Source organism: Cavia porcellus, unplaced genomic scaffold (genome assembly GCF_034190915.1).
Source record: "Cavia porcellus strain 051 isolate PalLab524CR breed Dunkin Hartley unplaced genomic scaffold, mCavPor4.1 scaffold_24, whole genome shotgun sequence".
Classification (NCBI taxonomy): Eukaryota; Metazoa; Chordata; class Mammalia; order Rodentia; family Caviidae; genus Cavia; species Cavia porcellus.
The window spans coordinates 6,987,536-7,000,666 of NW_026947507.1; the positions used below are offsets into that span (position 1 = coordinate 6,987,536).

A 13,131-nucleotide genomic window follows, 5' to 3' on the forward strand; every position below is an offset into this window, starting at 1 on the left:
GTTACTTAGACACATGTAAATTCCTGCATTCCATATATTTATTGGTCATCATTGTGTGCAAAGCATTATGTATGTACAGTGGTGGGCAAGGGCAAAACAGTCTATTGAGGGGCACAAAAATTAATTTAAAAAACATAAAAATATGAAATGCAGAGTACTTTGAGTGAAACTGTGAATACTGAAGTATGAGTAAAAGGGTGGGGATAATAAAGGTCCCTGTTTAGAATGTGTCGCCAGAGAAGAGCTCACCTCAACAAGAACCTAGCCTAAGAAGTCAGCCATGGAAAAAGCCAGACCCTTTTGGGTACAGGAAACAGTATCTTCAAAAGCCCTACAATGACTGGAGGCAGCAAAAGTGGCTCTAGAAGGAATTTGTGATTGTAAATGCCCATATTTTAAAAAGAAGAAATATCTCAACCAATAATTTACAACTTATGGAACCAGGAAAATAATACCAAAGTAAAACCAATTGGAGCCAGCCGAAGGAAGGAAATAATAAAAATAGGAGATAATAGAAATAAAGAGTAAAAATATTATAGAAAATCAATGAAATGGATAATTAAAGATATCAGAAAATTTGACAAAGCTTAGTGAGAAAAAATACGTATAGGTTCACTACATAAATTAGAAATTAAAATGGGGACATTACTACTGACTTTACAGAAATAAAAAGGATTTTAAGAGAGTACTATGAACTGTTGTACAGTGGTACCTTGGTTCACAAACTTAATGTTTTCTGCAGTTTTAGAAAAGATGACCATGTTTGCATTTGTGTGGGAAAGATGGCCATGGTTGTATTTGTCACCAAATGTAGAGTTTACAAACAAAAACTAAATTTTACCAAATGTTTGTTTGTGAACCAAATGCTTTGTTTGTGACCAAACTGTAAACAAAAGCATTCATGAACTGAAGTACTACTTCATCCAAAAATTAGGTAGACTAAATGAAATAAACAAATTGCTAGAAACAAACTACCAAACTGACTCAAGAAAAAAATTGAAAATCACAGATTGGTAACAAGAGATTGAATTAGTAATCAAAAATCTCAGAACAAATAAAAGTTCAGGATTCAATAGTTTCACTGTTGCAGTCTACCAAATATTTAAGTCATTAACCCCAACTCTTCTTCAAACTTTGCCAAAAATTAGAAGAGAATGTAATACTTCCTAATTCATATTATGACACAAGTATTATCTTGACACAAAAGCCAAAGACCTTACAAGAAAACAATAGACCAATATCCCTTATGAATATAGATGCAACAGTCCCTAACAAAAACACTAGCACACCAAATTCATCAGAATATTGAGTGGACTATACCCTATGATCAAGTGAGATTTATCCTAGGACTACGAGGTGGCTTGATGCCTAAAAGTCACTTGTTATTTTTTGTTTGTTTGGTTGTTTGTTTTTGTACCAAGAATCAAACTCACAACCTTGTGTTTGCCACGCATGTGCTTGTGCCACTGAATTATATCCCCAGCCCCATGTCTAAAAATCAATCAGATTGTGTAATGCATTAATATAATGGAGAAACCACATGATCACCTTAGTCAGGACAGAAACAAGTATTTAACGAAAGCAAACACTCTTTCCTACTTAAGAAAACACATGGCCATAGCAAACTAAGAGTGGAAGGGAACCCCCTCAGCATGATAAATGGCATTGTGAAAAAACTTCAGCTAGCATCATTTAATATCAAAAACTTGGAGCTTTCCTCTAACATCAAGAGCACAAGGATGTCCTGCTTTACTGCTGTTTGGGATTGTACTGCATATCTAATTGGTCAACAGAAAGAAATAGAGGCACCCAAAACAAAGAAGTAAAACTATCCCTATCCACAGACAATATGATGTCTTCACAATTTGGGTGTCTTCACAAGGTGTGATAAAAAATAGAGTGAATGCTGCTGTTAAGTGCCATCCAATGGAAAACCAGGTTCGTGAAAGCATGGCGTATTCTTACCCATCTGACTCACTGGCTCAGCACCGTGCAACTTACACCTCTTCTCCAAAGTCAAAAACAAATGAGAAAGGTTTTGAATCGATCAAGGTCATTGAGGCAGTCATGACAATGCAACTTCAGACACTCACAAAAGAGGACTTCCAGAGTTGCTTCAGAAAGTAGCCAGCATGCTGGAATTCGTGTTTGAAGTTAGGGGAATATGTTGCAGGATTAATGACAGTGTGTCTTTTACTATCGTAAAAATTGTAAACATTCATTAGTTTCTACTACACCATGTATTTCTAAGTATCAGTGAGTAGGTGTGTGCTTTATTCACATGATTGCTTTATCATTTCTTCTTAGAGGCATTCAGAAGTCCAGTATTTCGACACGGAACTGATAAGAATGGGTTCAGCTTGGGTTTCAGTAAAAACATGCGACAAGTTTTTGGTGATGAGAAGAAGTATTGGTTGCTACCCATTTTTTCAAGGTATTTTGCTATTAAAGTTTTCAGGTTTTTAAACTATAGTACTTCAAAAAAATAAAAAGACAATTTCAGGAAACATCTCTTGTTCCATAGGTCTACAGTTCTGCATTGTAACTTCTAATTTTAACGTCCATCTTTGATTTCCCCTCATATCCACATGAAGGTCACTTAACTCTTTGTTACCCTAAATAGTGCCCTGAAGCCATGTGTGATCTGCCTGTTTTCCTGTTTTCTCTTAGGCTTTCACTCTGTTGTCTTTTGCACAGTTCAGCTGTCTTTGTTTTGATTATAGTCTAGGCGATGGCTGCTCCTTCCCAACTTGCCTTGTCAACCAGGATCCTGAACAACCAGCTACTCCTGCAGGACTGAATTCAACAGCTAAAAAGTAATCCCACCGCTTTTTTGTTATTGTTTTATTTATTTATTTGGGGGGGGGTACCAGAAATCAAACCCAGGACCTTGTGCTTGCCAGGCAGGCACTGTGGCACTGAGCTATATTCCCAGCCCCTGTTGTTTTATTTTCAAATAATGCATTTTATCCTCTTATGTCCTTTGGATATGTGTTCCTTTGGAGAAAAAAATCTAAGAACATGATGTGGTTTACTACGGTGGTTTCCACTTAGAGTGAGGGAGGTAAAAGAGTGTGATGGGGCAGCGTTAACAGTGACTTTCAATTAGTCTTAAAATCTGTTAATAGTCCAGGACAGTGAGGACGAACCTTTTAGAGACAAATGCCCAAACTGCAACCCAAAACTCACCTTCTTATTGTGAAGTGCCAACACAGCAATTTAGTCTGAATTCTGACGTTTTAGCTTAGAAGAAACAACTCATCTATTAATATCTTTTGCTGCTATTAAGCCTGAATACTAAAGTTTTAGTTTATAAAAGAACAACTCATACATTAATATCTTTTGTCTTAAAAAAAAAAGGGGGGGCTAGGTTAGCCACTCCTGGTCTAGGTGGTGAGTAAATAGGAGTCAAGTCTGTGTATATTTTAGCTGATTGAAATACAGTATGATTTTTTAATGTGGCAGTGAAAACAGTGTAAGTCAAAATTAGCTCCCTACTGCTGCAGTGAGCAGTCAGAGTAAAATTCTCCTTTGGCCTCTGTGTCTTTTTCATTCTGACAATTTTTGAAAAGATCAGAAAACCTTCTTGGTTGAGGCCTTTGGAGATCAAATGGCCCCCACACACCTGTTTGACAGCGCCATTATCAATGTGCACTGTGTCCTTTGTGCTTTTCAGGAACTTCTGAACATCTCTGAGACATTTCTTTTGTGTGTGTGTATGTGAAGACAGAAGAGAAAAGGATCTTGGAAAGTCATTGTGTAGAGATTTTTGCTCCACATTTAAGCTTTCTTTTAAATTCTACTCTATCTTAAAATGGAACCAAAAACTGAAATTTAATGCTGACTACTAACTGGGAAAAGGCACAATTGCTTAAACTTTTTGAACACTATCTATGAATTTTCAATGGATTTTACATCTTTACAACAGATTTGCTTGAGTATGATCCTACTTCTGATTTTTAAATTAAAGTAAGAAAAGCAAAACTATAGTATCATTCTTTATTAAATTCTAGAGATTTTCTTAGTTGCTATAATATCTCATACACAGGACCCTTCCCAATCCTTCTCTTGTCCACCAAATATTTCTTATCAATCATAATGCTTTTTTTTCTTTCTGGAGCCTGGAGTGAGCAAGAATCCTTTGCAATGCACTTTTCCTGCAGCCATTCTAAAATCATTTTAAATCGTCAAAAGAGATACAGCGCATTTGCCATTCCATTGTTAGAGTCAGCTGGCTACGGGCAAGACTCTTCCAGTTAGTGAAGAGCCCATTCTGATGTATTTCACAGGGATGTTCAAAGACATCATGGTTTTTTACTGAGTCGTGCTGTATGAGTTTTGGCTTGAAATTTCCACAAAGATAATTGTTAATATATTTCATTATACTTAAATGCAGGGAAAAAATCTGGCTCTAATAAATTATTAAGATATATTTTTAAGCTTTTATAAAATTTAGTAGTAATTTATGATAATATTTCTTAACCCTTGTTAAATGGTTTTTTTAGTTTACTAACTTGTAGATTTCAGAGATCACATAACTACTTTCATCATGGAATGTCATGGGGTTTGGAGAAAACTTAGTTTTTGACCCTTTACCTAGCTAGGTGATCTTAAAAAATTCAGATGGCTTTCTAGCCCTCTCTTTTCTTTCCTTTAAATGTGGAGGTTAGGTTTTGACAGCTAAAGTCTCTTTCTGCTATAAAATACTATAATGGTTTCAAAATTTCTGTGGCTAGTACTGCTGTCACTACTTCAGTCCTATCCATGAATTTTTTTGCAAAAGGGCAGGGGGTCTAGAGATGGAGGGAAAGAGGAAGGAAGGGAGGACAAAGGAAAAGAAAAAGATTTAAGATATGTGCATTACCAGCTCTCCAAAATGAATGTAATTATTATGCACTGCAAACAAACATGCACTAATAAAACATTTTTAAAAAATCCTCTCCAGCTGAACAGAATCAAAGCAGAACTTGGAATTTGATTCCCAGCCATTTATATACACATATAAATCTGATTCTTTTCCACTTGTCCATAAATCAATATTAGTGGCCTCCATTCTCCCAGATGGTCAGGGAGAAACAGAAACAGTGAATTATCTTCAGTTTCCTCTGTAAGTTACCTTGTACTGTATTTATTCCACCTGGAATTCCTATTGGATCACCCTTCAAAATACACCTATTATCTGATTACCTTCTTTCCGCCTCTGTAGCGCCTTCCTCATCTAAACCATCATCACTTCTCACAGAGGTAATTTCGGCAGCTTTCTAACTGCTCTTCCCAGCTCTGGATTTCACCACTAAGAATGAACTGGAATTGTGTCACTCTGCTGCTCAGACCCTGCAAAGGTTGCCCATCTCATCTATATATTTTAGGAGGCTGAAGCCTGTCCTTACCACAGTTTACAAGACCCTGTCTGATTAGACCTGAGACACCTCATTGCTTCACACTTTTTTGTTATTTATAATCCTCAGTCATACACACTTACAGTTTCTCAAGTACCTTATTTAGTAACTTTTTAGTTGCAAGTTTCCCATTTCCAACAGTTTTTTTTCCGGGTATCTTACAGTTGTCAATCCTCTTCCTAAGAGTTCTTTCACCAGATACCTGAATGGTCTATCTTCCCTTCATTCACTTGCAGCCTAAGTGTAACTTCACGCTAGAGGCAGTTTTTGATAACTCTACATAAAGCAGTGGCCCGGCTCCCCTGCTTCGCTTTATGCTCTTTTTCCCCCATCGTTAAGATCTTATTGTTCCCTGACTTGTTATATATTTAATTTGTTATTTTGCCTCCATTACAATTAAATTTCCATGAGAACAGAGTGTTTATTGATATCAGTTCTCAATAAATATTGTTGAAAGAATGGATCTTTGCCAGTAGTCCTGTTAGCAGAGGATGTGCAGGAAGCCCCTAAGCCAAGACATAGGTTATATTCAGTACCTGATCTGTCCTTCTCTTGAGAAATAATAAGAATTAAAGTAAAAATTAAAGGGCTTTTCATTTTTATCTTGTTGACTTTGTTGTTTTTCGCACAAATAGGCACAGATATGTGGTTGTGCTCTTTTTTTTTTTTCAGTATTTACCTCCAAAATTTTAATAAGGAGCTACTAAACATTCTAAATTTTCAGGTGTAAGATGATTATTAAGAAACAAAAGCTTATCATTATAACCTTAAAAATACATCAACTACAATACATAAAATTATTTTAGAAGAATTTCAAGTGTTTTTTTCTTTTGAATATTATTATAATTACTATTTCAGAGTGTTCTAAAATTTCACTAGTGTCCATGGTGATTATTCCTAAGTGAAATATTATTATATTTTTCTATACCATTCAATATATTGCAATGTGGCAGATCTACCGCAACGTTAAAACTTGAATTTTAAACACAGTTTTTTCAACACTTACTCCCAAAACTAAACACGTTTTATGAGAATTGATGTCAGATATTTACAACAGTCCTGCAAGATAATGTCCCAATTTGTTGTTTGATTTATGCAAAGAGATAGAGAATTATTTGTTCAAGACCAGTTAGGTCACTTTAAAAACACTAGATATTTTGTCTTCAAATATGTCTTCTGAGTGTCAGCTCTATATTTTTTCCATATCTGCACATCACTTACTTCTTTAATAATTTTGTTTAGAGAGCTGCGGATTTAGCTCAGTGGCATAAGTGCCTGCCTGGCAAGTACAGGGTCGTGAGTTTGATCCCTGGTACAAAAAAAAATTTTTTTTGTTTAATATAGTTCTTTAGATTGGCATTTAAAGTTCTTTAAACAAAACTTTATATCACTGTCATAAATGAGAAACTAGTATAGTTTGCCATAAAGAGAATGTAACTTAAAATATAAAATTGATAATAAAATAATGTTATTAAGTTATAACAGATTTTCTTACTTGCTAACATCTGAGGCTGAGGCATATTCTCTGTGTTTGGAAATTTTTGGAATTAGAGATTGTCTAATTTTTGTGAGTTAGAGATTATCATCTTAAAGAGGCTGAAGATAGAATATTTATCTCATTGTGAGTCAGTATTATTTAATGTTTTCTTCTTCTAGTCTCCATATTATCTTGGGTACTTTCTGTAATCACCTTGTAATCCATAATTTCCAGTGATTTCATATCCATATGTTGAAAAATATTTAACAGTGCTACTAAGAATTAACTTGTGATGATAATTATTATTTATCAGTCCTGAAAACCATCAATTTCCTGCAAAGCCATTGAGAGAGTCCCAGAGCCACCTTCTTACTGATTCTCAACCTTGGACAGAGAGCAGCACACATCTAGGAAAAGGCAAAGCTGGTAAGCATATGCTTCTTGGGCCATCTTTTGATATGTTTTATTTTTAAAAGGTGAAAAATTCCAAATGTTACCTAGGAATTTGTTTTTTGGAATCACATTTCCATTGTAAATGTAGAATTATTCTCAAAGAATTTCTGTTAGCAGTGGAAAATCACTTCTTTAAAAAACAGTTCTACATTTTTTTCCAGTTTAAAGAACCAAATCTTTATTGGTATATACTTTTAAAAGATAGAAATATATAAAGTAAAAAATTTAAGCCAGGCATGGTGACACACGGCTATAATCCCAGCATTTGGAAGCTGAAATAGAAGGATTGCTGCAAATTTGAGGCCAGCCTAGGCCACATATTGAGTACAAAGCCATTTTGAACTACATAGCAAGACCTTGTCTCAGAAAAAAAACAAACACAAACAAAAAAGATTGTATAATTACCATAACTTAGCCTGCCTGAAGTTTTTTCATGTCTCCATTACATTTCTCTTCTTGTGTTTGATTTTCATCTTTTGATTATTTCAATCAATATAATGTATTAGCCAAGAACAAACAAGACTTTGAAGTCAGACCCAAGTACAAATTCCAATTTGGGTACCTATTAGTGTATATGTGTTACGTAACATTTTTTTAGATTTAGTATTTTTCTCTCTTGTTTTATTTTTTTATTTTTACTTTAAAGAGGATAAGACCAACAAAAATAAAACAGAATAAAACCAATCAAAATAAACCAGTATAAATGATATAGGACTTCAAAACCTTACAAAATCAACAGTAGTTACCATAGATGCCTTTTGTTGTCTTCAAAATAGCTGCAGATACCTTCAGACAGTAAAAATCAAACAGAACAGAATAGAATAGAAACAATAAAAACAAAACAATGAATGCAATAAAGAACATCAAAACAAGCTAGTAGTAAATCTAAAATAGCTACCATGAGATGGCTTGCTATCTTTTAAGTAGCTACTCATGCCATCAGATTTAACATAATCAAACAAAACAAAAGAGAATAAAACACGACACAACAACACAATGAAAATGATATGGTTTCCAGGCGGAGATCACTTCCTGGTGAGGCCTGGTTCTCTCCTCCCCAGTCTGCAAATGTGCTGATTCTCCTATCATCTTTTTCTTTAAAACCTATTTTGCAGGGTAAAGATTAAGCAAAACAATATGGTTACAATGCAGATGTGTATAGCTATGTGCAGTCTCTATAAATGAGCTCAAAACTGTACATCACAGTTCAGGCTTTAACAGCCAAAGAATCTCCAGACTGACTCATTTTACAGCTTTTTCAGACATTTTCTTCTGGATTTCTAGTCTTTTTTTGAAACCCACCTTCTGCTGACTTGGGCTCACTGTACTTTCAAGTCATAGAGGGAAGCGAAGAGTTGGTCAGTAGCATAGTAAAAGGTAATAGGAAATAGGGAGACAGAACTATCTCAGACGGGAAGGGGACCAAGAATGGAGGGAGGTGGGAAAGACAGGAGGGGAAGGGAATGAAAACAATTAACAAATATTATATATGTGTGCCCCACAAAGAATAAAAAATAAAAATTGAAAAAATATCTAATATGTGATCAACCTTAGTTTCCTAAAACACAAGGTTTCTTTAAAAGGTATTATTTTGGAACAATATATTTGCCCTCTAAAAATCCTTACAGTTTGAGTGTTCATAGCTTGGTCTCTCTTTTTCCCTTGCCCATCCATGCTGAGCACGGGGCATGGCGTGGACAACACTTGATGATCCCCATTTGCCCTTAAAACCATCATTTTCTCAGAAGCAAAGGAGATGTGGAGTTGGGGATCATGTTGGGGGCTAAACAGCTCCCTTTCTTCCAAAAGGGACGCGTGTGTTATCTTACAGTCTATGCTAAGTGGTCTCTTGATTTTTTTTATGCACTCTTATTTGTCATTTATAATAATTTTTCCATGTCAAGGGTGAATGGAGAAACTAAAATTTAAAGGATGGTGTAACGGAAGGGAGGAAAACATGAGAACAGAACTAGAAAGGGTTTAAGGAGGTTTGACTGGAATGAGATAGAAGGTAAAAGAATGAGGAAATGAGATGTGACAAAGCCTGTTTGGTGTATCTTTTGTTATTTGGCTGCCTTCCTTCTCCAGGCGTGTAGCTCTGTTTTTACCACTCTCCCCTGCTTCCTCCCTCTCTGTGTTACTTGCTGGGACACTGTACACTGCATAGTGTTCGTATTTCTATAAACCATCCTGCAAACATCCATCCTATATATGTGGCACCTTTGCAAATATTCAGGGGTTAGTTATTAATGAATAAGTGAACTCTGCCTGTGTTCAGAAACAATAAAAGCATGGTAATGTACGCTCTATTTTTAAGGTCTGAGCAATCCTGCATTAACCATGGAGAATGAGACTTAAATCTTCAAGAAAAATAAATTCACATTTTATAAAAGTAAGATAAGTGTTTTCTTTATGGTTATATTTTATGTTTTTAATAGTTTTGCAATTTTCTTAGTCTTGTTTCCATAAACATTAGTTTTGAGTGACTCAGATGTTCTTCTTGACCTGTGGAATCGTAGAAGTCATGGGGGGGCCTCTCCAGATGAACCTAGCCTCAACAATAGCTAGTATTTACAGGAACGTGATAAACTACTCAACTAAATTGCTAGACGTCGTAGTGCACACCGATAATCCCAACACTCTGGGAGGCTGAGTTCGAAGGCTGCTTGCGCTACAAAGTGAGTTCAGACCAACCTGAACTACCTAGTGAGACCCTGTCTCCAAAAGAGCCAAAGTGGGGAAGGATTTAATTGATGAAAAAGGTCGCTTGTGTAATTTTTCATTAAATGGCAAGTTCAATCCTAATTATTGAATATTATATGAAAACTATTGTCATTTTTCATTTCATAAGATCATAGAATTTATTATTTGAATAAATAGTCATCCTCTTTGACTACCCATTAGCAGAATCTTTTCTGATAAAATAATTATGTCTTGTTAGCACAAACTATTGTCATCCCAATTCTGTCACAGTAAGACCTTATATCATGTGTTATCTTTAAAATAATAGATAATGTAGAGTCCATTCAGACTGATCTGGCAGCACGTTGGAAGCCATTGTAGAACCTTTGGCCTCATACGAGACCTGTTGAATCACAACCTGCATCTTAAAGTAGATTTTAGTAAGATCCTACTTGTGTATGCATTTTAAAGTTTGAGAAGCTTTGATCTGGAGGCCTTTATTTAAAAACATATCTACCTAGCCTTCCAGCATATAAAACAATTTTGAACAAGGGATGTAGGTGCTTACAACAAATAATCAATGAAGTTAGTTTGATTTTGTTTGCTTATGGTTAGCAATTTGTTTTATGTCTTCTGTTTCATTTCCAGATACCAAGCTGTACAAGAATGGAAGAGGCTTCCCACAGGAAGGTGCCGTTGGCCAGTTGTTCCTATATTCATTCGGCTGGATGGATATGCAGCTTCTCTCCTCTTCTCTTCTCTTCTCTTCTCTTCTCTTCTCTTCTCTTCTCTTCTCTTTTCTCTTTCTTCTCTCCTGTTTTCTTTCTTTTTTTTCTTTTCTTTTTTCTTTCAGCTCTTCTCTTCTCTTCTTTTCTTTTCTTTTCTTTCTTTTTCAGTGCTGGAGACAGTGTGCAGGGCCTTGCACATGCGCTAGGCAAGTGCTCTACCACCGAACATCATCCCCATCCCAGGATATACAGAATATTAACTGATTAGTTAGCCCTTGCTTAAAGCATAATACATTTATTGTTATAACTAACCTGGAATCCTATTAAGTATTAAAAGTAGTTACGGCTTATGAATCAAAAGGGAAATATCTTCTGTCAAAAACTGGAATAAATTCATGGGCCAGTTTTCATCCATATATTTGGGTTGCACAGTTTATTACACAGAAAGCCCACTGGACCATCCAACTTCTGATTTAGACAATTGAGACTAATATTAAGATTTAAAAGATTTGAAATCATATTATGATAAGCTTTATTTATAAAACTTACTAGTTACTTTTAAGAAGACAGTGTCAAGAAATCAAACTTAAAATCGAACATGATTATTTTCCCTCTGATGTGAATCTGACCTCAGGCTATAAGTGAACTGTAGTTCACTTAAGTGAACTGAACTATGAATTCATTACATTGATTATGAATTCATTACAAAGTTTAAGTGGCCTGCAGTTGAAGATCACTAATTAATCCTAATTCTAATCTTTGTTTCCTGCTAAAAAATGAGTATGAAGCTGAAGCTTGAGCTAACTGATAAAGCAATTGGCCAGAAAACTTTTGTCAGAACTAATATAGTGTTTTTGACAAAGTAATTCTAATACATCAGAAATGTAATTTCAGCTCTTCTAATCTTAGAATGGGGGGAGGAGGTAAAAACCGTGTTAACAATTATGAAATTTGGCAATGATATTCTTTAATTGGTTTTGCTTTTATAGAATCTCTTTTTAGATTGTTTTTCTTATTTAATATAGTGAAAATATTAAATCTGTTAAGAATTCCTGATGGATCACTGGATTAACCCTGCAGTGATATTTGAATTATTTGTGTTCTCTCATTAAAACATGACAGTTCATTTATATTTTTCCTCAAATACCCATTAAGATTAAATTATGAAAATCAGTAAGCAAAAATCATATATTTTTAAATGGCGAACTGTTTGGGAATTTAAGATAAACTAAAATGATGTGTTTGTGGATGCCAAAATGTTTGGCTTCAGTAAGTACACTCAGAAGCTTTTGTGCCTTGTATGCACTATTTACAAGAAGATCATGACTCATTTTTTTAAAAATATTGAATTGAGTGTAAGTTTTTTAAATGTTAACAATTAGGGTAAGCTGTGTATTTTCTTTGTTACTAATTTGGGAAGTTAAAACTGATTATGTTTAAACTCAGCTAAGTAATCAATATAAACAAAAGTCTAACACAACACGAAGCTAGAAGACCAGCACATAGTGGTGTAGCAGATCCTTGCAGTTACTCATCCTCATGAAAAATAGAAAGAATTTCATATGAAATGTGTTCATGGAAGAACCAGTGTCAACCAAGTCCATTTTACAGTTTGAGTACATTTTTTTAAATAGTAGGATGGTAATTTTTTTCACATTTTTTTAAGCTAAAAAGTTTGATGACAATCAGCTTGAAGAAATCTCAGACAATATGATACATTTTCACTTTTATCTTCAAGTATTTTTTGGTCACTTATCATTACCTGAAGTGCCAGACTAGAACCTAGAGCTCCTGCTAGAACTCTTAAGGGCAACAGTATGATGTGACTTATTAAGAATTATATGCAAGCAGGTTTTTTGAAAGCACAGTACCTACTATAACTATTTTCCTGGACAGAATTAAACTGGAAGCCAAGAAAAAAACAAAGAGGGATTTTAACCTTTTACTCTACTACAATCTTGTTAATTTTCCTCCCTTTAGGTCTTTTATGTACTTTCTTAAATATATACGTCAACACAAATTAGAATGAGATTTGAAAAATTTTAAAAATGAATAAACTTTTTTTTTCCATTAAGTTGTAATGGTTCTTTTTCTATTTTCATACAGTAAAAAAAAAATTAAAGGATTTTTTAAATCTAGTTTTGTTTTTAATTGTAGGGGTTAATAATTTTTGGAGGTGATCCTACTAGATATGCACTATAAATGTACCTGAGTAAATAGGTCTACATTTTAAACATATGTATGTGTATTAACCTTAAAAACACTTTAAACATTTTACTTTCACAATACATATACATAATGGCTTACCTCAAATTGAGACACTTCAATCTGAATTGTTCTGAGTGTGCTTCAAACTGGTAATCTGATTTTTCCTGTTGTTAGTGATTTTACT

The 13,131-nt window shown here is 34.5% G+C and overlaps 1 protein-coding gene across 1 annotated transcript in view; it reads left to right on the forward strand.

The window, feature by feature from the left end:
- Positions 1-12,813, forward strand: part of Zdhhc2 (zinc finger DHHC-type palmitoyltransferase 2) — a 73,854-nt gene extending 61,041 nt beyond the window's left edge. The window contains exons 9-13 of the mRNA XM_063234605.1: positions 2,308-2,434; positions 2,724-2,816; positions 7,190-7,302; positions 9,647-9,721; positions 10,660-12,813. Of these exons, the coding sequence (XP_063090675.1) occupies positions 2,308-2,434; positions 2,724-2,816; positions 7,190-7,302; positions 9,647-9,687 (374 nt within the window). The 3' untranslated portion in view covers positions 9,688-9,721; positions 10,660-12,813. The remainder of the gene's footprint in view (positions 1-2,307; positions 2,435-2,723; positions 2,817-7,189; positions 7,303-9,646; positions 9,722-10,659) is intronic.
- The last annotated feature ends 318 nt before the right edge of the window (positions 12,814-13,131 follow it).